Here is a 22,751-nt window from a genome sequence, read left to right on the forward strand (position 1 = left end):
GGCGAAGTGGGAGACAATTTACCACCTGAAAATGGAATTTCAATTTGAGGTCGGGGACAAATTGAACTGAGATGTAGCTACATCATGGCTCTGGCTGCGCCATCTCACACTCATACGCCGATACAATGGACGGACAAACACACGTGAACAGACATGTCAAACGTGTCGGAGGATAGCGGATTCCCATAGAATCGCTCAAGTGTAAAAGAAATGCATACAAATATATATAGCAAATTAAAGCATAAGGTGTCTATTTATGGACTTTAGCAAGTAGGAATGGGAAATAACTCTTCTCAAACGGAAACAACTCAAAGACTTTCCCGAAACCAAACAGACCAGCATTCAAGTCAGCGGCTCTAAAGCTTTCAGGGGTCTGAATAGTTTCACAAGCCATAATAGATCAGGAGCATCGTTTTGATTTATCATGAGATCCACAGAATGAGACAGTCCTTCCAGTTTTTTTTTTTGTTTTTTTTTACACATTCAGTGTTATTTAACCACAAAGCATCTCATTTCTGCAGATACATTTGCACTGAAACATAAGAAATAAAGCAGGGAAGTTTATTTTAAAAACCTGAATCCACAGTCCAGGACTCATGACTCAATTCTGGTTCACAAAGAAAGTTTCAGGCTCTTGTTTTGACAGTTATACTTTTCTCTACATTTCTTTAAATAACTCATGAAAAAATAAAAATCTCTTCAAACAGCCATATTATCATAATGGCAAGTAATTTTCTTGCTGGAGAAATTGTTTTTTCCTTCGTCTTAGTTTTAGAAGTGTAAGGCTCTTCCAAATGCCTCCTCACTTTAAGTTTTTTTCTTCTCTAATCTTTCCTCTCCTGTTTTTAGCTACAGCTCTCGTCCCGGTGAATCCCACACCCATCTCCCTCCAGTGTTTGTCCTTTCTCCTCGTCCTCTCCACTCCCCTCGTCCCTCTCTAAACCAGCCATTAGTCAGGGCCAAGTTGAGTTGATGGTGTTTTTAACCTCACTTAACCTTTCTCCACACACATGCCTGCACACGGACGCTGTACCTGCCAGCATAGTTTGTAAAAATAGATTTATGTGCCCAACAACCATCGATGACGGATAAGCTGCAGGTAGCCCTCCGTTCGCCCTCTTATCACATTCTCAAACGCCAACACTTTCTAGTTTGCATGTTTGAATTTGTGTTTATCCACAGATGGAAACGTGTGCACGTTTGAGTATTTTTTTTTTCCATCTGAGGATTAACCTCTAAATCATGGAAACTTAATTTGTTTAGAGAGATGATGCTGCTTTAGTCAGCTAGGATATGATATTACATTTACAAAAAGCTTCTGCACATCTTCAAGTTTGTGTCTTTTTGCAGAATCAGTGAGAGTGGATTGTTTTTTTTGCATAAAACCAAATCCAATTAGCAGAGCTGCCAAAAAATGCAAATCTCATTAATAAGCACTCATGTAATCATAATTCACTTAGGGAACAGATACTCACCTCTCCCGACTGCCTTCGTCTTCTCTTGGAACTTAAGTTTGGCCTGCGAACCTTTAGGCAGAAAAAAAAGCACATCAGTGCAAAAACCATCTATGCATGCATGTATAACTCATGTCAGAAGTTTCTAAATAAGGGGCATTTTCAACTAATCTACAAGTTTTTACTTTTGAATCAACAAATTTGGTATATTTTTAGAAGAAAAAGTATGTAGACAAGTTTAAATCGACATGGATTTTCTCATGGATAACAGCAAATGTTCAAAAATATAAATGCACACATCACTAAACACTTGATCAGATGTCCCTAAATTTGCTGCAACTCTAACACATACAAACTTTTAGAGCAGTTCTGTTTATCCAAACTTTCCTCCTTGATAGAACAGATAGTTAATTTAGACTGATATATTTTATTTATTTTTTATTTTTTTGAAAAATTAAAAAAATCAAGGAGTCCACAAATTATCCATTCAAGTTGGGGGTTTGTGAAGGCCATTCCAGAAGCTAAATAAAATATATGCTAAGTAGGGATGCAAGTTAACTATTAATAAGTTAATTTAAAGTTGACTGATCTTATTGATCGACTAACAAGTAATTGATATATTAATTCTATACTGTATCTACTGCCTTTCCATAAAGTGAAGGATTGTTTTTTTAATATGCTGAATTTAAAAAAAGAAGCATGTTCCTACACTTTAATTTTTTTGTGTCAGCTGTATGAAATACTCAATGAACAAACAAAAACTTTGAACATCTAGAAGACAGCATCTGAAGACATTTCACAATATAACTGTGCAATTTAATATGTAAAAGCAAACTGCAAACCATATTTTCTCAGCCATTTGCATTACCAAATTCCTAAAATACCTCAAACATAATTTCCTAGCAGCATACTGATACATCACAGCCTGATCAGATTCCTGCAAGTGCTGCTGTAGTGAGAGAAACGAGAGATAAAACAGGTAACCTGTGATGAAGCAGGTGAAGCCCCTCCCACTGCCAGCAGTATAATCCCAGAGTCCGACAGAGTGCTGAAGGACAAGCTGATCTCAGTGCCGACCTCGAGAGACAGGCCACCCAGCTCCATGTATCCTGGCTTACTGAAACTCACTGTGTGCAGGTTCTGAGATATTAATACAAACAAGGAATGCGTTAGTTAAGGGTTCACAATAAAACTGTGGCATCAAAAAGTCAACAGGCAGATTACAGCAGACGTGAAATGCATTTTTCAAACTATTATTTAAAAAAAAATGGGAATAAAACTTTACAGGCAGCTTTATGTTCGCACAGCAAAAATACATTCAGATTCACATGAACAACATAAAGAGATGACTTCAAAACCCAGAAACTTTCTAATCCTTTACATATCCTACATTATGTGAGCAAGGCTAGGTTTTAATTACATGAATGGAGTAGCTGCACTGAATTCATCATGAAGGCTGTTTCTTGCTTTGAAGAATGCATAGCAGGTTCGGGTTCTGCACTGATATTTCAATATGTGGAAAAAGGAATAAAAAAGCTGGAGCTAGCTTAAACTGGCTTTAGCGTTCTTGTCCTTCCCGTTATTCTTTGCATCAATACAGAGCAAGGCTACACAGCGAACGACAGAATCAATGATGCACTAAAGCGGGACCAGTAGAAGAGCTGGGGTCAAGTACGGAATAACATGAAGCAGTAGACAAAAACAAATGCCAAGGCCTTTTCAAATGTTATTTATTATGCGTTATGTTATTTTCATAAAACCTTATAAGAAAACCACATCTACATGCAAATAGAAGTGTTAATTACATTTTAGAGTCCACAATAGGTCACAAACCAACTGCTTTCTGTAAAGGCATCTCACATGAACTCCAAAGTGAAAAACTTACCTCGACATTACATCCTTTAGTGACCCCTGTATAGTCGGTGCTGCTGAGCAGATTGTATGGAGTTCTGGAGACTTCAATGTCTCTGAGACAACCTGCATACCTCTTCAGATTCACCTCTGACCTAAAACGATAGCAGTCATAGTACTAAATGAAATTATCATGAGAAATCCCAAGCTCATTGGACTTTGTCTCTACGCAGTGAAGCTGGATTACTTCAGCCGTGAAATGATTGCATCATGATCTGAAGCTGAATGAAGACTGGAATTCAATAAGAATTTTTTTTGAATATGCCGTTTGTGCATATCGATGAAGTTGAAGTCATCAAGGGTTTGGGGAATTTCAACTTTAGACAACAAATGTTCAAGTCCAGAAAATGTGGATAAAATAATCATCCACATTTTCTACTTTAGCAGATTTGGGCTCCAAAATCACAATAAAGTGTAAAATTTTAGCAAAAAATATTAATATTAAAGGACAGGGATGGAAACCATTAGCATTGTTTAAATTTAATATTTCTGTCATGTTTTAACCACAAACTTCAATGTATTTTATTTAATTTTATGTGATAGAGCAGTGGTTTGCAACCTGACTCAGGAAACGGCACAACCTGTGGAGCGTCCGCAATGGCTCCTAATATCTAAAAATGATAAAGAGTTAACTGATGTTTTACAATATAAATAAAACAACATTTTTTTTTTTTTTTTTCCCCCAAACAGAACAATTACCATACTATAAGCCACACCTACACATTTTTTGGAAGAAAAAAACCAAACTGGAAACGTACATACATAAACCGCACCGGGCTATAAGGGCTGCATCCTTCTCCAAAGCCGAACCCTGGTTTCGTTCACTCCGAGTGCAGCGGCTCTATGTACTGCCAGATCAATAGCCTTCAACTTAAAAGCTGCATCATATGAGTTTGAAGAAATTTCTCCATTATGCCTGCTGCTAGCTTGTGCTAGTTCTAAATGAAAATTAGCTCTTTCTTCTTTGATTGACAATTTTGACTTCCAATGATTCACTTCCTGCTAAAGAGCCCCCTGGTGGTTGAAGAAAAATCAACACAAAAGCTGCACCGGACTATAAGTCGCATGTGGGGAAAAACAGTAGTGGCTTACAGTCTGAAAAATACGGTACACTGAATTTCCACAAAAGAAGAAGAAAAAAAAATCTACCAATCATGTTTTTGTAAAAGCTTTATGTTTTTTTTTTTTTTCTTTTGCTTTATTCTAAAACATATGGACCTTGAAAGTTTTATTCAACTGGACTGAAAAACAAGATGACTACTTACAAAGGTTGCAGGCTGATATGAAAGACCAACACCAAGAATAATTGTGAAATGGAAAGAAAATATGTGTGGCTTCCACAATTTTTTTACAAATTAAAAATATGAGAGTCATGACAAGCATAATGCACTGATCCCCTCAGTGTTTTTTTTATAACAGCCGGGGCCGTCTCTACCAGTGATCTTTTGTTCTATCACATGACGTCCCAATTAAATACACTCGTGTGTTTAACATGACAGAATATGTGTGATTACATCTGAAAAGCATTACAAAAATGTTTGAACAAACATCAAATTCTGGCTAATAAAGGACATAAAAGTGATTTGCAGCAAAGGCCTTCATATTCAAGCCAATAAAACATTATGCATTAACTGTGGGCTGCACAGCCTTATCAGCATTGCTAGCATCATGCAGTGATGAACTATTTGAACATTTTTTCTAAAACAAAGAATGTAAAATTCATTTTTTGTTTTACCTGGATCCCATGCTGTTAAAACAGAACATAAAGCATTAGCACACTTACAAAAAACAATTCCTTATGCTGGAGGTGTGAACATTGAACATGTTTATATAAAAACGGATTCTATATTTATGCTTTACGAGTTTTTTATTTTATGTTTGTACCTGTAGTTTCCGATCGTTGGCAGACCACCAAAATAGATTTTCTGGTTTTCCTTCAGGTTCAGACCAGTGGCTGAGCCCTGAGATACAGCCACAATCTTTTCTTCAGCACCATCATCGATGTCCACAACGATCACAGTGGCTATGTCCAGGTAAGAGACACTTTCAGTAACCTTTTTACATCTGCTTTCATGTCCTAAAGACTATGAATTCTCACAAGTACCCTGTTTCTTGTTCCTCGACACGGTGAGAGCTTTCCAGCGTCCATCATTGTGGCGTTTAGCTGATAGGGCTCTTCCAACTCCTGATCCCAGGTCAAAATTCACCTTCACCTTTCCTTCTGACAGCTCAAGAGACATAAAATCCTTCTGCAAAGAGCAACATTAACAGAGAGAGGTGTAGGGATCAATATATTTATATAATGCAAGCCAAAAAAAGATTTCTATGCTGGTGATATAACTTCATAAATTGTGCAGGTTTGTTTCCTGTCATCTGTCTCTGTTGCAAACATACCATGTCTTCAGTGGACAGATACATGAGCAGCGCGTCAGAAGAGAAAGTGCGAAACTTGAAGGTGATGGTGGAAACATTTGGGTTCCACCTTGTGGGTCGTCCTACTGCAGCGTAGCCTTCACCGTCCAGCTGGACTGTCCCCTCACCATCAGTTCGCTGAGGACTACAAGAACACAGAGGGATCAGATTTCCTAACGTTTTCATCCATCTTCCAAAAACGCTTCACAACCCAGAAAAAAAAAGACGCAAAAGAGAAGATGGCGTCCGTTAACTCCCATGATAAATTGCAAACACAAATACAGCAACAGGACAAACATAAACAAGAAATATTGATGTAAAATAAGAAATGTATCTGCATACCTGACAACACAACCTTTACAGTCTCCCTCTCTCTCTCTGTAGTTCCACAGACCGATAGGTTTACCATCCAAGAAGGTCTCGCCCATGCAGCCTATAAATGTTGATGCTCTGACTGCTTCTGCCTTCTGCAGGACAGAAAAAGAAAAAAATAAAGGTTAAAAAAAAGCACAGCTAGGTTAGTCATGTCTTTGACAGACAAATACCTTTGCAGTGCCCAAAATTCCTCCAACAAACAGGTAGGCATTCTGGTCGACGTCTAAGATGGTGAAAGCTTTAGGTGAGTTGGCACTGGCTGGGGTTGGCATCATGCCAGCCATAGGGCCTTCCAAGGCATATACTGATATGGTGCCATTTAGACCATTACTGCAGATGAGAACAAGGCAGTACAGTAAATGTCATTAAATTTCATATTTGCTTAACCTATATTTAACCTGGAATACTCTACTCAGATTAAAAATTTATTTTTCACTAAGTATCAAACACAAATACAAAAAGGACAGTTAAACATTAAAATTACAAACCACTCTAAATGAAAACAGTTGCCATGGAACTGACCTCAAGGACTCAGTGTTTTATTTAGAAGCGTACAATGAAATGAACCTTGTCATTTTCCAGTCATACTGCAGTTTTTTCAGCACTAAGTCCAGTGCAAATGGGACAGAAAGAAACAAGTGATCTTGCTGATGAAGAAAATAATGATCAGCATTTTGCATTGCAAGGAACAGGAACAGAAGTAGGAAGTCAGCAACCTGAGATTGCCTCATATACTCTCGGTCATCTGAGGCATGTCTACTCAGGGGTAAAAATGGCCACTTATTCTGAAAAAAGGTTTTAAGTTCAGTGTTTTAAGTTTCTCTACATGTGGTTTGAAGTTAAGCAAGTTATCAACCCCAACATCAGAGATGTTTAGACCAAGATTGCTGACATAGCTTATAAGTAGAAGGGGACCTAATATAGAGCCCTGTGGCACTGAGGTGACTTGAAAACCAATCTACTGCTATGTAATGGTCAATAAGGTCAAATACTTCAACAAGTTCTATATGTTTCCTACAGTGACTAAATGTTGTGTTCACCTGATATTAGTTTCCTTTGACCTTTTGATTGTAAACCGAAATGACAAAAACACACTGTGTGTGCCGACTGAACCTCTCCTCACAGCCATATGAACCATCCACCTTGAAAGTTTGTTTTCAAGGCAGGTGTAACATACAGCAGTGGGGGAATATTTTAAAGACAGAGAAGTCTGTGTGATGCCATCAGTAAACACCTCTGGGAAGTCTCTCTGATGGAAAATGCATGGAGCAGGTGGGACTCTTCCTCTATGTGAATGAGCGAGTGTGTAAACAACAACACTGCCGCTTACAGAGGGAAGGGAAAATAGATTGTAGTGAATCTATGTAATGATGTGCCAAAGGCTGACAAGACTGCAAACTCTAGATTTCCCAGCTGTAAAAACATGCTTTCTACTCTAGCATGAGTAAGACAATGTTTTGGGGTTTCTGCTGTTTTGTCTTCGCTGTTGGTATTGATTATTATTTGTTAAATAATGTGAGAGAGGTGTAGGACAAGACAAGGTACCAGGAAAATATTGTGAAAGCAGGCAGAACATTGTTTCATATTTTTCTTCGGCTGAGTTTGTGATAAACTGCAAAATGATTGGCTTACTACATCTTGCCGAAAGTGCAACACAAGATTTGAATTTACGTTCTACTTACCGAGACGCTTCTATCCGGTGCCAGTTTCCATCGTTGATTGTGTGATGGGGATATTCAACCCTTCCCACACCTGAACCCACATCCCAAAGGAAATTCACCTTCCCCTTGCGCATCTCCAAGGCCAAGAAATCAACCTGAGGTACAGAGAAAACAACTAAACAAACTACTTGTATACTTTTGTAGTGCAGTAAGCTGTGTTCAAGTCTCATGTCAACATATTAAGTGGCAAATCCAGATTTTTTCCCCACATGTTGGTGACATCTGGAGGCAGTTAAGAGTATGTACCTAAAAGAGACTGATTGCATTTTTATTAATATTTTTATTTTTAAAATCAAGCATGATTTTCCAATTCCAAATTATGGAATGGAAAACTCCAATAGAATACACTGAAGCTCGTGATTTGAACATGCCATGATGTAGACAAAGCTCAAGGTGCATTAATACTTTTGGGAAACACTGTATCCAACTTTTTAAAATTTTAACTGTATGGCATGTTTTTGTACATTTGTCAACAGAAAACTGTAGTTGATGCACAATAAGTTGACATCTCATTAAATGTGCTAGTTGATAAGAAATCTTTTGTGAAAGTAATCAATTAATTATCCAGCATTCTTAATATTAGGAGAATAAATCTGACTTTTATGAAAAATAGGCAGCATTATTGTGGCCTTGAATGTTTACAAAAGGTGCTGCAGTCATACAGCTCTGAACGTGTAAAAATCGGTGTTCTTTAAATGTAACAGCAATGCGAATAAATGCCCTTTCTCAACAAAACCAGCTTTATAAATGGAGCAAAGTATAAAAGTGAGCGACCCTCTCCTCTCATATTATGTGATAACAGATTAATGTGGTCAGATTTTAGTTTTTCAGTAAAGGTACACAAGCAGGTTACAGACCACACAAATCTCTCAGTAAAAGGGACGATTTGGAAACCTATCAGCATCCCACCCATTAGTAAGAGAGTCCAGATTCTCAATATCATTAAATAGAACCAACTGGAGCATTTATCCAGGAGGTGAATATAAAATACAATGATGAAGTGATTTCTCAGCCAGTACAAGAGCTGAAGTTCTCTCCTGTGGCCCCTTTAACTGGATTTTCACAGGATTTTGTTGTATTTTGATTAACAATCTTACTTATGTATGAGTTAAAAAAAAAGATGAGTGAATTCTGAGCATGCAGACTCTTCTGCTGTCTTTGAACTACACAAAAATAATTATTCATATAGCCTTATGCACTATTAGAGATTATCAGGAAGTCGCATCTGAACACACAAATCACAGGCAAACACACGAGTGCGCGCACTTTACTTTCTAGTCTCTCCAGAGTATCGGCGATTATTCATTAGCAGAGATCACAGGGAGGCATTATTATTCAACTAGCACTTCACTATTAGTAAAAATGTAAGATGTGAACAAAAACACACACTAAATTATTATTTATACTAAATTAGAATATCCATGAGAGACACAAACACATATGTGCCGAAGACGTCCCAGTCAGATGAAGCAAAGCAAAGATTTCTCTGGGGAAATCAGGGTAAAGCTGAGAGCAACACAAGCTTGTTGTTAATTGCCACTCCACTCCAGCACACACACAAATACAGTGCACACACTTTGGGACTATAAGCAGTACCTTTAAACAGCGCTGTGTTGTATTTTAAGGGTGCTGGTGGGTATGTGTCAAGACGTATTAATTATTCTCACAGACAAATCACTCTGGGAGTATTTGCAGGCTGAGCGCTGCTGCTTCTTTGTCTAGTTTAAGACGCGGACACAACTTGGTTCTTTGTGTGTGCAGGTCTTTGCGTTTGCTAAACTGAACTTTCAAGCGGGATAAATGTTGTACATTAACCTTAATTAATGCAATATTATAGAAGATATGCCTGCAAAAAAAAAAAATCTATTTAGCGGCAGTAGTTGGGGAGTCTGAAACATTAAAACTAATTTCATACTTACATATTTGGCAGATCCCAGGTAAAAGAGGAGGTTTTCAGGTGTGGTGGTTTTAACATGAAGGATGATGGTGTTGTACCTCCCTTTTCTGATGTCGGGGCGATAACTGCGGAGGCAGTCACCACCTGACGAAACTGAGACTTTGATCTGGAATGTAGTGGGAGATTAGAAACTATTTTAACACGGAACAAAAACAGATTTCACAAGCATTTCTTTGTACAAACATATTTATTTTCTTTTGGTGGAGAGAAAAAATAATTCATAGAAATAAATTCATGTAATTTTAAATCAAACTTGATATGATTTGAGGTTATAATGTATATTCAGGTGAATTTTAGGACATTAGAATGTCATTCAATAATACAAACAGATGTATTTCAGGTGTTTATTTTGTGATAATTTTTTTTACAATGGTTTAGAGGTAACATAAGCCCACAATTAAGTTTTTTTCAAAACATATTCATGACATAAGATCACTATAAAGAAGATTTTTCATACAGAAATCTTATGTTGTACCCTTATTGGACCTTAGAAGACACTGCTTTCATAAATGAAACCTTCTAAAGGAGGTTTTTGCTAAAGAAGCATGGTGTTTACAAGCTGCAACTGCTGTAAGCATATTACCGCTGAGTGGAAGGAAACAGAGCGATAGTAAAAGGGGATTGTGAACCAAACTTCAATTAAGAGTTTCTTTTGTTGTTGCTCAACTGTGTTCTCTCAAGTCCAAAAGCAAAGCAGTTTTCACCAAGAAATTACAGATCACTTTCAGCTTTCTTCTTGGAGATGCTGATTTTTTTTTCCCCCATAAACAGACTCGACACTTGTCTACATCACCAACAGGTCCAACTAGCTAATGTAATGACCATGGCATGATTGTGGTAGACTAACCAGAAACCTGGTCTGACCTAAACCCCACAAAAAAAACAAAAAAACTACAAGTTGTTATTATATCACACATAACACAATGGGTTGAATAAAAAAAAACTGCTTCCTTCAGACCTCATCAGAGCCACAGGCTGATTTAGCTCCATGTCACGCTGCACTGATGCAGTAATTTAGGCAAAAGCACATTCACACACGAACATTCAAAACACACAAGAAATCTATGGCTCAGAAGTATGGAAAGAATATTTACTCAACAATTTCACTGCTATTCAGCATCGACTGGTTGCAGTAACATATGTGAATATCAAAAACACATACTGAATTTGCTTGCTTCCTGGCCTGGTTGATCAGTTCCTTTATTTGTGAGATGTTGCGCCTCAAATTGTCTTGAAGCTCTTTTATCGGTTGCAGCTTCTCCAGCAGTCTGTCGGCTTCATCCTCCAAATCCTTTACTTTAGCTCCAGCAGCATGGACTAAGAGCAGAGAGAGGTGGAGCAAAATGAGCATAAACACTGGCACAACAATACTTCTTACAAATACTACAGAGTAAATCTCAGCTGAAAGTGGAAAGCTTGCAAGATACGAGATAACTGAAAGAACAGAAATACAAAAGAAGAGTGAGAAACGAGATCGAGAGCCAAAGAAATTAGTGTAGCTTAGCATTCAAAGAGAACTGCTTTAATTTTACAGTGTACATTATGTAGGACAGTGATAGGAAGAACTAAAAATCAGAAAGGCGTTATATGCCTTGCAATGAGCTGAGAATTCATGCTCATTTTGAATGGAGGCATTAATAGAAGCAGCTGTATAGATACTAAAGACAGCCAAAAAATTAGTGTAAGGTGCATCAATACAGCTGTAGAGAACTGTTTACATCGGTATTAACTGAGGCTATTAAAACAAAAATGATTGCCACGTTGTGTTAAAAACTGGAATTTAGTATTTTGTTTCGTCAATAAACAAGAACTGATTAGAAAACTGTAAAAGCCAAACACATGACTAGAGTGTAGTATTGGTGCACCGATTACAATAATAAATGATTTTTATTAAGGTAAGTGAAATATACATACTGATTGCTGTGGGGATTGAAAAAAGAGAAACAAGGAGAAAAATATCAAACATCGAGTTGAATTTACCAAAGTTTCTAAAAATTGTTGACTTTGGAATTAGTACTGAATTACACTAAATATAGATTTATCAAGCTTATATAATTTCATTTATTGATTCACGAGTTAATGGAGATGCAAGATAATAAAGCACTTTACTGTTTTTTTCAGGGTCCTGGATCATCCCATTGGCTGCGTTGACGTCGTCCTCCAGCTTGCTGCTGTTCAGCTGCAGGCCTCCGAGGTGCAGGTTCAGGTCCGCCAGGCGCTCCAGGACGTCTACGGCTGTAGCATTGGCATCAGCTGCTACTGCTTTTGTAGCTGCTAGTTTAGCAGACGTATCTGTAAGAAATGCCACACATTGCTAAAAGACGGCTGTCATTTTAATTTGTTTAAAAAAAATTTTTAAAAAAGAGGGTGAATGATTTGTTTGGACACAAACAAATTAAAAATCTTTACCATTGGGGATCGCTCTAAGTGTCGCCAGGGTTCCATTAACAGCTGTTTGAAGATCTTTGGCTTTGTCTCTAGCTGCTTTAACTCTGCTCTTTAGTCCAGCCACATCGTCTGCATTTTCTACACACAAAGCAAATGGCGATATCTATGACAACCTCCTTAGTAGTAAAATATCCCTCTTCCCTTTCTGGTCAACAGGATCAGTGAGATCGCATACAAAGGAAAAGGACGCAGATATTCTGAAGCAAAGATAAAATAAGAGATGATTCCATGTAAATTCACTTTACAGAAATCAACATAAAGTTTAGAATCTATGGGAAAATGACTTGTGTCAGCTGAAATACTTTGTTGTTTATAACTGAAACTGAAAACTACTTTTTTTTGCATTGCTCATAATACTAGTTACACCTTTAATTTTTCAGAACTCACCACCTGTAGGTTTGCACATTAAACACTTTAAGATTTTTAAATCCAATCAAACAAATAGCATTGTAAGCATTCCCCCCACTGATTTCACTTTCTAACAAATGAAATCAATGCAGTACAGCAGACCTGGGCGTTTAAAAGTCAGAGGGCAACAGCCGGGCCTTTAAATGCCCTCAGCTGACCTGGACGAAAATTGGAAATCAAAAATGCAAACATTTTATTTCTATTTGGTTTATAAAGCTCATTTTCAAAGAAACCTCTTCCATTTCCTATGTAACCATGTAACCCTTCTACAGTCTTCCAGGACTGCACCATGCTGGAAGGGAAGACATCAAACACAACAAGAAAATCAATGATTTTCTGCAAATCTTTTTCTTCTTTAGTTTGCAAGGAAAAAACAACTGCACTGGTGAATTTCAGGATAATTAAACTGATCATAAACTGATAAACTGGGGTAGAGACATTAATTAAACTTAGCATAATTTTAGGAGATAATTATATGATTTAGAAAATGTCTATAATAACACACAGGGATGAATCAAATGCCATGATACGGATAAACAAATATAATTTTTGTCATATCATTTTCCAGGTGTATAAACTTCCTCATTTTTCTGTCACTCCTCTGCAACTTTAGTATAATTCAGAAGAAAAAACAATCAATTAAAGAACAGTCAACTTTATTACCTCAAGATGAGATAATAAAAAGAAATCAAGTATCAAGCTAAACATGCTCAATTTAGGCCTCCGTAATCAAGGATAGACTTTCCAAGAGCGATTTAATACTTTTAAGAAAATGTTAATGTTTCCAGTCTGGTGTGCAGACCCGTACCTTTAACATCATTCTGAAGTTGTTTGGCTTTGTTCAGCAGTATTTGGCTCTTCTGGAGGGCATTCTGAGCGGCCTCCTTTACCGGGACTTCAGGACCCAAAGCCTGAAACAGCAAAACATATGAACCATATAAACACATAAACCTTCTAACAACTTGAGAAACTATGCTTTCAGAAACTATAGATATAAAATATTTTTTTTTAAAAGTATGTGTCATGACAAAAACAAACACTTTTCAGGATTTAATGACTTTATGTTAAATTTAATCATTATTACTTTGAAAGAAATGGAGTCAAACTACTACTCTTATTTTACTTGTCCGTGATCGTTTTTATGCTGTTTTTCCAAAATCTTCTTAGAGCTTGAACTTTACTGCCCTCTAATTTTGAAAAATAAAAGTATAAATATTGCTATGATGTCTGTGATGACCAAGGGAGAGCCAACACTATATTTTCTTACTGAATACAAATATATTGTGCTGAGAATAGACTTCCAGGGTCTTGATGGTTCTAGTACTTGCATACTCCTGAAGATTGTACAATAAAGTTGTAATTATTGCCATAAATGTCTAAAAATATCATCTTTTGTGTCTTAATTTTAGACACTTATAAAACCCGAATGCATGCAAAGCACCAAGAATAAAATTTTTACTCTATTCAAGATATTAATGAATTTCTGAATCCTCACCAGTGCCAGAGCCTCATTTGCCATCTGTTTGGCTGCTTTTGCCTCTTTTTCTGCAGCATCAACATTGGTTTTAATGTTACTGTAAGCATGGACAGCAGCAGTTGCATTGAAGGACAGGTTTTTAGCTTCAGCCAAAATACTGAGGTGAAGAGTGAGAAAGAAGAAGAAAAAAAAAACATGATAGATTAAATCAACTTCTACACAAACCTTTTTCCAATCAAACATCTTAATTTTGCCTGTGTTAATGGTAGTTAAACACTGTTTTACAAGACTATGGCATTTATACCAAATCCTAAAATTATATTATTATTATATTACGCTGAATTGGAAAATAAAATTCCACCTTTTACCCTTTAAGATAAACAACATTTACATACAAATACCGACTAATCAAAACATTTGGAATATAAAGATATATATCTTATATCTTTTTCAATTATTCGTCATTTAATGTAACTTTCCACTGCATGGCTGAGCGATCTATCATGCGAAAAAAACATGGGAGAAGGTAAAACAGTGATCTGTTTGTACTGTATTCACCCATCCAAAATGGCTGCCGATTCATTTAGCTGCTTGGCGTGTCCCTCTGCTTCGCGGACTTGTTCAGCCAGGCGGCCATCGCTCAAGCCATCGGAGAGGCCCTGAACTTCGTCATCCAGCTGAGCACGAAGCGGACCGAGCTCTCTGTCCATCTCCTCCAACTCCTGAGAATGGAGATCAGAGGATTAAATGCATCATGATTTACCAAAATAAAAGAAGTTTCTTTTTTTCATTGTAACTCTTAGCCAAACAAGTTCAGTCAGAATGAACAATGAAAAGTCTTTGGGATTTTTCTTGATTTAGTACCTCTAGCTCCTTGATGATGTTGTCAGACAGCTGGTTTGCATCATCTAGAAGATCACTTCCTTCTCCAAGGACCTTCTGCGCGTCTTGTTTGACAGCATTGACTGCATCTCGCTTCCTCTGTAAAAAAATAAAATATATATATTACCATCAACATCTGCAGCAGTACACTATTTCTATTTCTGAATGTTTTAGGTTTTCTATAGTTTTCTTTTTGAGAAGCCAGTTTGCCTTCTAATTTTTTAAAATGGCTGCCACAAAAGGAGTTTTGATAAATATTGGCTTTTTCTTTCAGGTCATTTCTACATGACATATAGTTTTATTGAACTTTCAAGAGCTGAGCCATAAATCATATAGTTGTATCAAAGTGATAAAATCATAACTTATTGAAATGGAAATAAATCTTTTTCTCCTGTATCTGTTGCATCACTAAAAATGATAAAGATACCAAATGCACCACTATAGTTTTATCTTCCCAGAATTTAATGTAAAATTTCAACATTCCAGTGTTAATTTTTTAGGAACTTTCTCAAATCTGTTCATTTCATTAATTTTTTTTTAGTATTTAAAGTTGTTAATCATTTTATTGTTTAATCTAAAGCACTTTATGGTTTTATTGATGAACAAGAAACATTCTAAAGCCAAGGAAATAATCAGAGAAATTAATAGGCATTTAAAAAATGTATTTCAGTAGAACCAGTAGTAAACAGCTACAGCTACCTGCAACAGACCTAAGCATGTTTTTATTAGATTTAATGTACATTTTGCACCTAATCTGATAAGCAGTAAAAGTTAAACTGCAAACCCTTAACAGCTGGTGGAGTAGAAACACTTTAAGGTATATTACTGTTTAATAAGAGAAAAACAGTCTAACTGGAGTCCATACTTTAATTACAGCTGCAGAAAATTTACATTTACTGTACATATAACTTGGCATAATCAACCTTACAGTCTGACAGACAATTATGTCCTAATTCTTATGCATGTTTGAGTGGGCTGCACCTGCAGAGCGGTGAGGTTGGCTTTGTTTTGCTCCGCCAGCGAGCCAGCCTGCCTCGCCTTTCCCTGGGCAGAGTTCAGTAAATCTTGAGCCTCCTGGAGCTTCCCCTCATGATCAGACAGCTTCTCTTTTATCTTTGAAACACACGAGGAGGTACTGAGGTAATCAAAGTCATTTAATGCATTTGAAAACAAGATTTGTAACCAGAGATCATGATTACCTCTGCTTTCAAGTCTTCAGTGGCCTGATGAGGGTCACCAAACAGCCTTTTGACTTTCTGATACAGCTCTTCTGCTAGACTGCAGAGGAGGAAGAGAGTTCATTTACATTCATATCTTGGATATGGATATTATGATTCATAAAACAGGAGGAGAACTTATTTATATGTGGGGGTTTTTTTCTTTTACAAATGCATAAACAACTAAAAAACACCACACAATTAATAACATCTACTTATTTCTGAGCCAGTTTTCAAACCTATAAGAGCACATACAGTTAGTCACAGCAAGAGCTAAGCCACGTCTTGGCGAGAGACGAGGTTCAGTGTATCAACAATAGAAAGAGAAAGTTTTCCTTGAATTGATGAAAGAGAGAAAAGAAGCAGATGTTGTGTGAAAGCTTCAGCTTCATAAAGCCAGAGCTGTTGTTTCCAAAAGAGAGACAATGTAGGAAAATTCAGTTGTACTTGTATTGTATTTTGTTGAACACCCTGTTTTCCTTTTTAATATAAGCCTGTTTGTCTCTATATCTGTAGTTAGTTCAGAAATATACTCTTAACAGATTGACTTACATATATTAGTATAAGGCTGAGTTATAATAGAGTAGTAAAATTAGACATAGAAGTAATTTCTACAGCATAAATATGATTTGGTGATGATATTTCTGTATTTTGTTTGGTAACCAAGCATCTGAAAGTTGCTTTATCAGTGACATTAAAATGCAAATTTTAATCATCTACAGACTGAGTTTGATCATTTCTGTGAAATACAACTGCTTTTGATTAGCAAATGTTACCAGAGGTGAGTCACAGGGTGACGGCACCACTGGTGGTACTTGGTATTAAATTGACCAAGAATAACAGTAACTCACACCAGAATATAAAACACTAACTGGAGTTTGGCAAGGTGACTTTGACGGCATCTTACTGTAGCTTTTCTGTATGGTTAACAAACCTTAGAAAGTATGCAAAATGACTGCAAGCAACATGCTTTGTTTTATACAACCAGTAACTATTGGTTCACAATATTGTGATGTGTTGCGGTTGCATGCACTTTTAGTGTGCGTTCTCTCTTTGGAAGCATTTAAAGTACTTTCGTAGCTTCATGTTTACAATCGGACCCTTTAATGAGTCTTATTTTTCTTCTCTTACATCAATAATTACCACAAGAAGGATCTCGTGTCCTCCAGACAATATCACTCAAAGGAAAATTTCAGTGTTTGAGGATATGGGGAATGCAATGATTGGGTATGATCAAACTTTAATGAACCCTGTAGGGAATACCACGAGAAAAATATAAACAACTGAGGATTGTCTAGTCATTCAGCATCTATTCGTCTAGTGTACTGGTGTTCTAAATTGAGTGTATGAATTAAATAAAATGTAATTTGCAGCATGTGAACAAATTTGCTTGACAGTCCAACAATACGTCCAATGTAAAAAATATACAAAAACTACTGCATAGCTGAAAGTTTTGCATATTTCATAGAGCCATAAATTTGTTTTTCTTGTTTTGTTTTTATCTGGTACTCTGGATGAAATCTCCCCTTAGGCGTCAGTCAAATAATGAAGTGCAGACCAACTCATTTAGTGACTGAAGCGATTTCTCTTTCTCTCTCCATCACTTATTCTCTCTATCCATCCGTCAGCTGTTCCCCTCTCCTGTGTTTTTTCTGTCTCATTACATGTTCTTTGTGTCTTTATGACTGTCTCTGTTTGTGCCCCTACGGTGATATTTTTAATTAACTCATCGACCTTTACTGCTGAGAGAGACAAAAGGGGAAAGAGGTATGAAGAGACAGATTGCTAATTCCACCAAATGCCTCGAGAGAGAACGTTAACGAGTGATAGTGAAAAACCTCTTTGCTACAACAAACAGAAAGATGTGCAGCTATCAAATACCTGCTCACCTTTTTAGCTCTCCAGTGTCAAAAAAAGAAGCAAAGCAAGAAAAAACATCAATAGATTTTTTTTTTAGATTTAGGATTATTTATCCTGGTCTCTTCTATGTACTAGAAAAACTAAACAGCCAATTCTAAGTAACGTAATTAAAATAACTATTAACTGTAGAGCATCTTTTAAAGTATCAAGTTATTATGATGCAACAACTCAAACTTAGACAAAACCAATCCAATTTTGAAAAGCAAACACCTTCATTTTCATGCGTAAAATGCTGACTGTTTTGCAAAAATATTTTTAAATTGATTTCTAACTTTTAAAGAGAAACATACTTGAGGTAGAAGGTCAAACAGAAAAGTCAAATAAAAGTAAAAGTTGAAAAGTGAAGTTTTTTAAAAATCAATTGCTGCCTTATTTTGAGGAAAGACTAAACATAAAACATTCAGTATTAGAAATAGTTGGAAAAACCAACTTTCAATATGCTTTTAATTTTCACATCTGTTCCTCATTCTCTTTTGCTGGTTGAAATTAAACAGAATATGAAAAAAATAAGTGGTGAGGAGTCCCAGCAGCAAGCAAGATATGCAAGACAGACAATGAAGTTATTAAATAATGCAAAAATCACAGGAGGCTCTATGCAAACAGATACATTAAGCATTATGTGGAGCTGCAGATGATAAAATATTTCATCTGCAGCATCATTTCAACGAAGATATTTTGAACAAAAAATAAACCATGCAAAAAAATACGACTATAATTAAAATATTTGTTTTCTCAATGCTTTGAAAACAACTTTTCACTTTATATATCAAAAAAAAGAGAGTCTGTGCATCCACTTTTCATGTATTAAAGAATAAAATAGATGACTGAAAAAAAATCTGTGTGGGAGAGAGGTAAAACACCTGAGCCATGGGTGTGTGTGTGTGTGTGTTCTCGTACTCCTTCTCTTCCTCTGCAATGCTTTTCATCCCTCCCAGCTGCCGTTTTCTCATCTCGGCTAGCATTGCCTGGATCTCCTCCTTCATCTCGCTAAGGCTTTTGTCTGGAGCTCCATCTTTCCGTGAGAGGGTCTTGTTCAACTCAGCTGCCTTGGATTGGAGGTCTGGACGTAAAGAGACATGCAGAGGCACTGCTGTGAGGACGCTTCCTACGGACAGACTGAGTTCATATGGCTGCAGTTGTGAAAACGATAAGGAAAACACTATTGCAGCTTGTCTTGTGTTTCAACTGTAAGAAATTGAGAAAACAAAGCTGGGAGTTGAAACGGTGTTGGTGCAAATGCCAACAGATCTTTATTTCAAATATAATTTTGCATTTTAGACATTAATTTTAAGCCTGGTTTTCATTTGCAACAGAAACTGTGGAATAAGTGCATATTTTTTGTTGATGTATGTAAAAGACTTCCAGCAACTTGGATCAAGGTATTAAAGGGTCGATGGGCATAATATAATGACGTGTGGTTATATTTCTCATTTCAATCTTCAAAATCATTGCTATGACTTCTTTAAACTACACTTTTTAGAGCTGTAATGAACTCTACTGGAACCCTGACGGTGTGCTGATCTATCCGACAGCTAAATATCAGCTGCAGATCATTTAGGTGAAGCCTCCATGGACTGGACTGTTTGTCCAGCAAACCACACAGATTGTTAACTGAATACTTGGGTAATTTGGACTCAAAGTCAACACTCGAAAATCATCTTGCTCCTCCTGAAACAGTTTTCACATTGTGTTATTGCGTAGCATCTTGTTGAAAGAATGAATCTAATTCAAGAAAACCTATTTCTCTGAAATGGGTTGTATGATGTTGTACGCTTCAAAGTAATATCCACACTGTGGCACAATAAGGTTTCCCAGCTCAACATTGCAAGAACATTCTGCCTCCGTCGGCTTATTTTCTTTCCAAAGTGCATCCTAAGATTTTGAGACAAGGACACCTTGTTCCATTGTTTGTTTTCATACTTGCATGTCCAATGTTAGTTTGTTCAGACAGGCATCAGCCGGGCCAAAATAACTGGTCATACACAATAAAGTGTTGTCTAAATGCAGTGGCACTTTGGTTCAGTTCTTAAATTGTCTCACCACCAGTTCACCTTTCAAAATACTAGTATAAGCAAATAAAAAAAAAGACAGTACTAATCACTTCACCTGTCAATGTTTATAACGACACAGACTATCTTAATAAATTATTAGAACTTAATACACTAAAAACTCCTAACCTAAAGCGAAATAAACTCCAAAATCTCAAAACTAGAAATGGAAAGGATGAGAAAAATCCAGAATCATTGTGTAAAATAAGATTCAATCTCAATTCAAACAAACACACAGTACAGTATGTTAATTTTTCTCTGCATCCAGTAAGCACACTAGATCATTTTAATAGCTAATGACTGAAAATTTTCACCCTTTGATCTTTACTCCTTTAATCACAGTTGAAGTCAAACTCAATCTTAAGCAATCCATCACTTAAAGACAGTTTTGTTTTTGTTAGAAGCCATGTATCTATTTTATCATATTACAGCCAGTAAAATCTCAAAAACATCAGTGGTGAAACATACCAAGGCTCACTTGAGTGAAACTCAACCTGCCTGACATTAATGAGAATTTTGTGCATCAGTGCAGAAGCAAAAAAATAAAAAATAAATAAATAAATAACCATCCATTAGTATTTTTCCTTAATTGTGCATGTGCTTATGTATGTTACTTTATCTAAACTTTATTTGACTGAAATAAGTTGAAATATTTCATGGTTATGCATGTGTGTGTGTGTGTTGTGGCAGTGTTGCATTTCACTCATTTGAAGTGTAAACATGAAGTGATTAGAGCCAAGACAGGAGTTAAGCCATCATGCTAATGAACAGCTGTACTGCGTGTGTGTATGCGTGTGCATGGCTCCTCTACCGGTGTGTGCACAGAGGAAGCAAAAGTGTGTGCCACAGCCGTATAATTACATAGTAAGATTTAAGAACCAATTAAACACTTAAAACGTGGACGGAATCATATTAAGGTATCTGGCAAACATGTGTGAGGAAATTGTGTACAGTATTTTCTTGCCTCAGTGTGTGTCTGTGTGTGCAGGGTGGTACAAATGTGCAGAATCTGGCAAAGGCATTTGTGTATCTGGTGTGTATTTGTGTGTTTGTGACGGCCACTAATTAAGTCTCTAATTGCGACTCTCAATCATTCAGTGAGCCAGGACACAGTCTCTCTTTTACTCTCCTAGAGACACACATACAAGCACACACTATAATCACACTGTGATTAGGCAGCGGGCCTGAGAGCTGGGAGTAACAACAAAGAGAGGACCACTGCAAGTCAGAATGAGTTGATCTGGCAACTTTTCCCCCCAAAGACCAGAAGTATTTCATAATGGTAAAATAATAATAATAATAATAATAATAAACCTCGGTACTGCAATCTATTATAAGTTGGACTACAATCATCCCTACCATGCATTACTACAAACGTGTTTCTGCTTAGAATACAATTCCAGTGAGTTTGACTTGTGAAAGGTTCAGTTACTTAAAGTGCAAAATTTATATAGCTTTATTTCGCCAAAGGTGGATCGTATTTCACCGCTTGTATGTTATAATCTGTGTAAACTTTGACTGTAAGAAATAGTCCTCTATGAAATAAATTACATTAATTGATTTTTATCAAGAACTATGCTTTTTAAGTTCATTGCCAGAGGTTGTGGTAACTGTGTTTTCTGAGATGTAAAGAAGAATGGCTCTCTTGAATCGTGCTGGTAGAGAAATAATCTATTCTCGTACAGTCCAAGGCTTTTCATTTGTTTGTCACAGACTGATTTATTTTAAGGAATCTGATGTGTCAAGCTTTTTCTCTATTGGTTGGAAGAAATTTTTCATTTTGTAATGGAATATGTTAATCATTTCCCCCATAAAAAACTTAAATCTAAGCTTTAACATTGTGACAAAGCAGGAGATTAAAACTTTGTCTGAAACTTAAAAAATTAACTCTAATGCTGCTGAAAATAACAGCATAGATATTGCTTTGGACAATTCAAATCAAATATGCGTTTGTTTCTTCAGTCAAAACAGGAAAGATTTTTTTTAATTCAACAAGAGATAAAACTTAATTTATTAACAGGAATTGAAGTGCCAGTATATGTCTTTATGACACTTTTCTCAATTTGAGGTCAGGTTTAGAAGACATGATGTGGGAAAACATCACTGCAGCATGGGTAGATGAAACAAAGCTGATTATTTACATTTAAAACACGATTAGAGTAACATTTTATTTATTCATCAAAATTGATAGACAGCAACTTAACCTTTCTCATTAGGAAAAGATAACTACTGCCAGATTGTAGTTATATATTGTAGTTTTTTTTTATTTCATAATTTTATCAACCTTCTCAGAGTTTAGCTGGAGAGGATCAACTTAAAACATTCACATCTTGTCAGTGATAGAGAAAAGATACATAGAGAGGAAAGTAAATTGTAAAAGTGAGCAAAAACATGTCTGTTATCAACAAAAACAGATTACAAGTATTTTGTTCTAACTTGTATATTAGCTTGCCAATTACCAGCGAAAATTAGATGAGTAATTTCCCATCTAAAAATGCTGTGTTATGGACGGAGAGGCCTG

At 36.4% G+C, this 22,751-nt stretch overlaps 1 protein-coding gene across 7 annotated transcripts in view; it reads right to left on the reverse strand.

Annotated features, from left to right (window-relative positions):
- Window positions 1-22,751, reverse strand: part of lama2 (laminin, alpha 2) — a 166,797-nt gene that overhangs the window by 14,271 nt on the left and 129,775 nt on the right. For 4 of the 7 annotated variants that reach the window (XM_015057145.1, XM_015057136.1, XM_015057127.1 and 1 more), the window contains 21 exons: window positions 19,080-19,242; window positions 16,245-16,323; window positions 16,027-16,158; window positions 15,028-15,144; window positions 14,722-14,885; window positions 14,182-14,320; window positions 13,495-13,597; window positions 12,240-12,356; window positions 11,940-12,122; window positions 11,745-11,750; window positions 10,993-11,147; window positions 9,793-9,936; window positions 7,835-7,968; window positions 6,323-6,482; window positions 6,120-6,244; window positions 5,760-5,922; window positions 5,470-5,614; window positions 5,250-5,388; window positions 3,340-3,460; window positions 2,439-2,594; window positions 1,476-1,526 (listed from right to left, as the gene is read on the reverse strand). In XM_015057145.1, coding sequence (XP_014912631.1) covers window positions 1,476-1,526; window positions 2,439-2,594; window positions 3,340-3,460; window positions 5,250-5,388; window positions 5,470-5,614; window positions 5,760-5,922; window positions 6,120-6,244; window positions 6,323-6,482; window positions 7,835-7,968; window positions 9,793-9,936; window positions 10,993-11,147; window positions 11,745-11,750; window positions 11,940-12,122; window positions 12,240-12,356; window positions 13,495-13,597; window positions 14,182-14,320; window positions 14,722-14,885; window positions 15,028-15,144; window positions 16,027-16,158; window positions 16,245-16,323; window positions 19,080-19,242 — 2,696 coding nt within the window. The remainder of the gene's footprint in view (window positions 1-1,475; window positions 1,527-2,438; window positions 2,595-3,339; window positions 3,461-5,249; window positions 5,389-5,469; window positions 5,615-5,759; window positions 5,923-6,119; window positions 6,245-6,322; window positions 6,483-7,834; window positions 7,969-9,792; window positions 9,937-10,992; window positions 11,148-11,744; window positions 11,751-11,939; window positions 12,123-12,239; window positions 12,357-13,494; window positions 13,598-14,181; window positions 14,321-14,721; window positions 14,886-15,027; window positions 15,145-16,026; window positions 16,159-16,244; window positions 16,324-19,079; window positions 19,243-22,751) is intronic. The other 3 variants (XM_015057151.1, XM_015057116.1, XM_015057159.1) reach the window with 1 other exon arrangement.

This window comes from Poecilia latipinna, unplaced genomic scaffold, assembly GCF_001443285.1.
Source record: "Poecilia latipinna isolate Pla-1442-1.1 unplaced genomic scaffold, P_latipinna-1.0 Scaffold61, whole genome shotgun sequence".
NCBI classification, from domain to species: domain Eukaryota; kingdom Metazoa; phylum Chordata; class Actinopteri; order Cyprinodontiformes; family Poeciliidae; genus Poecilia; species Poecilia latipinna.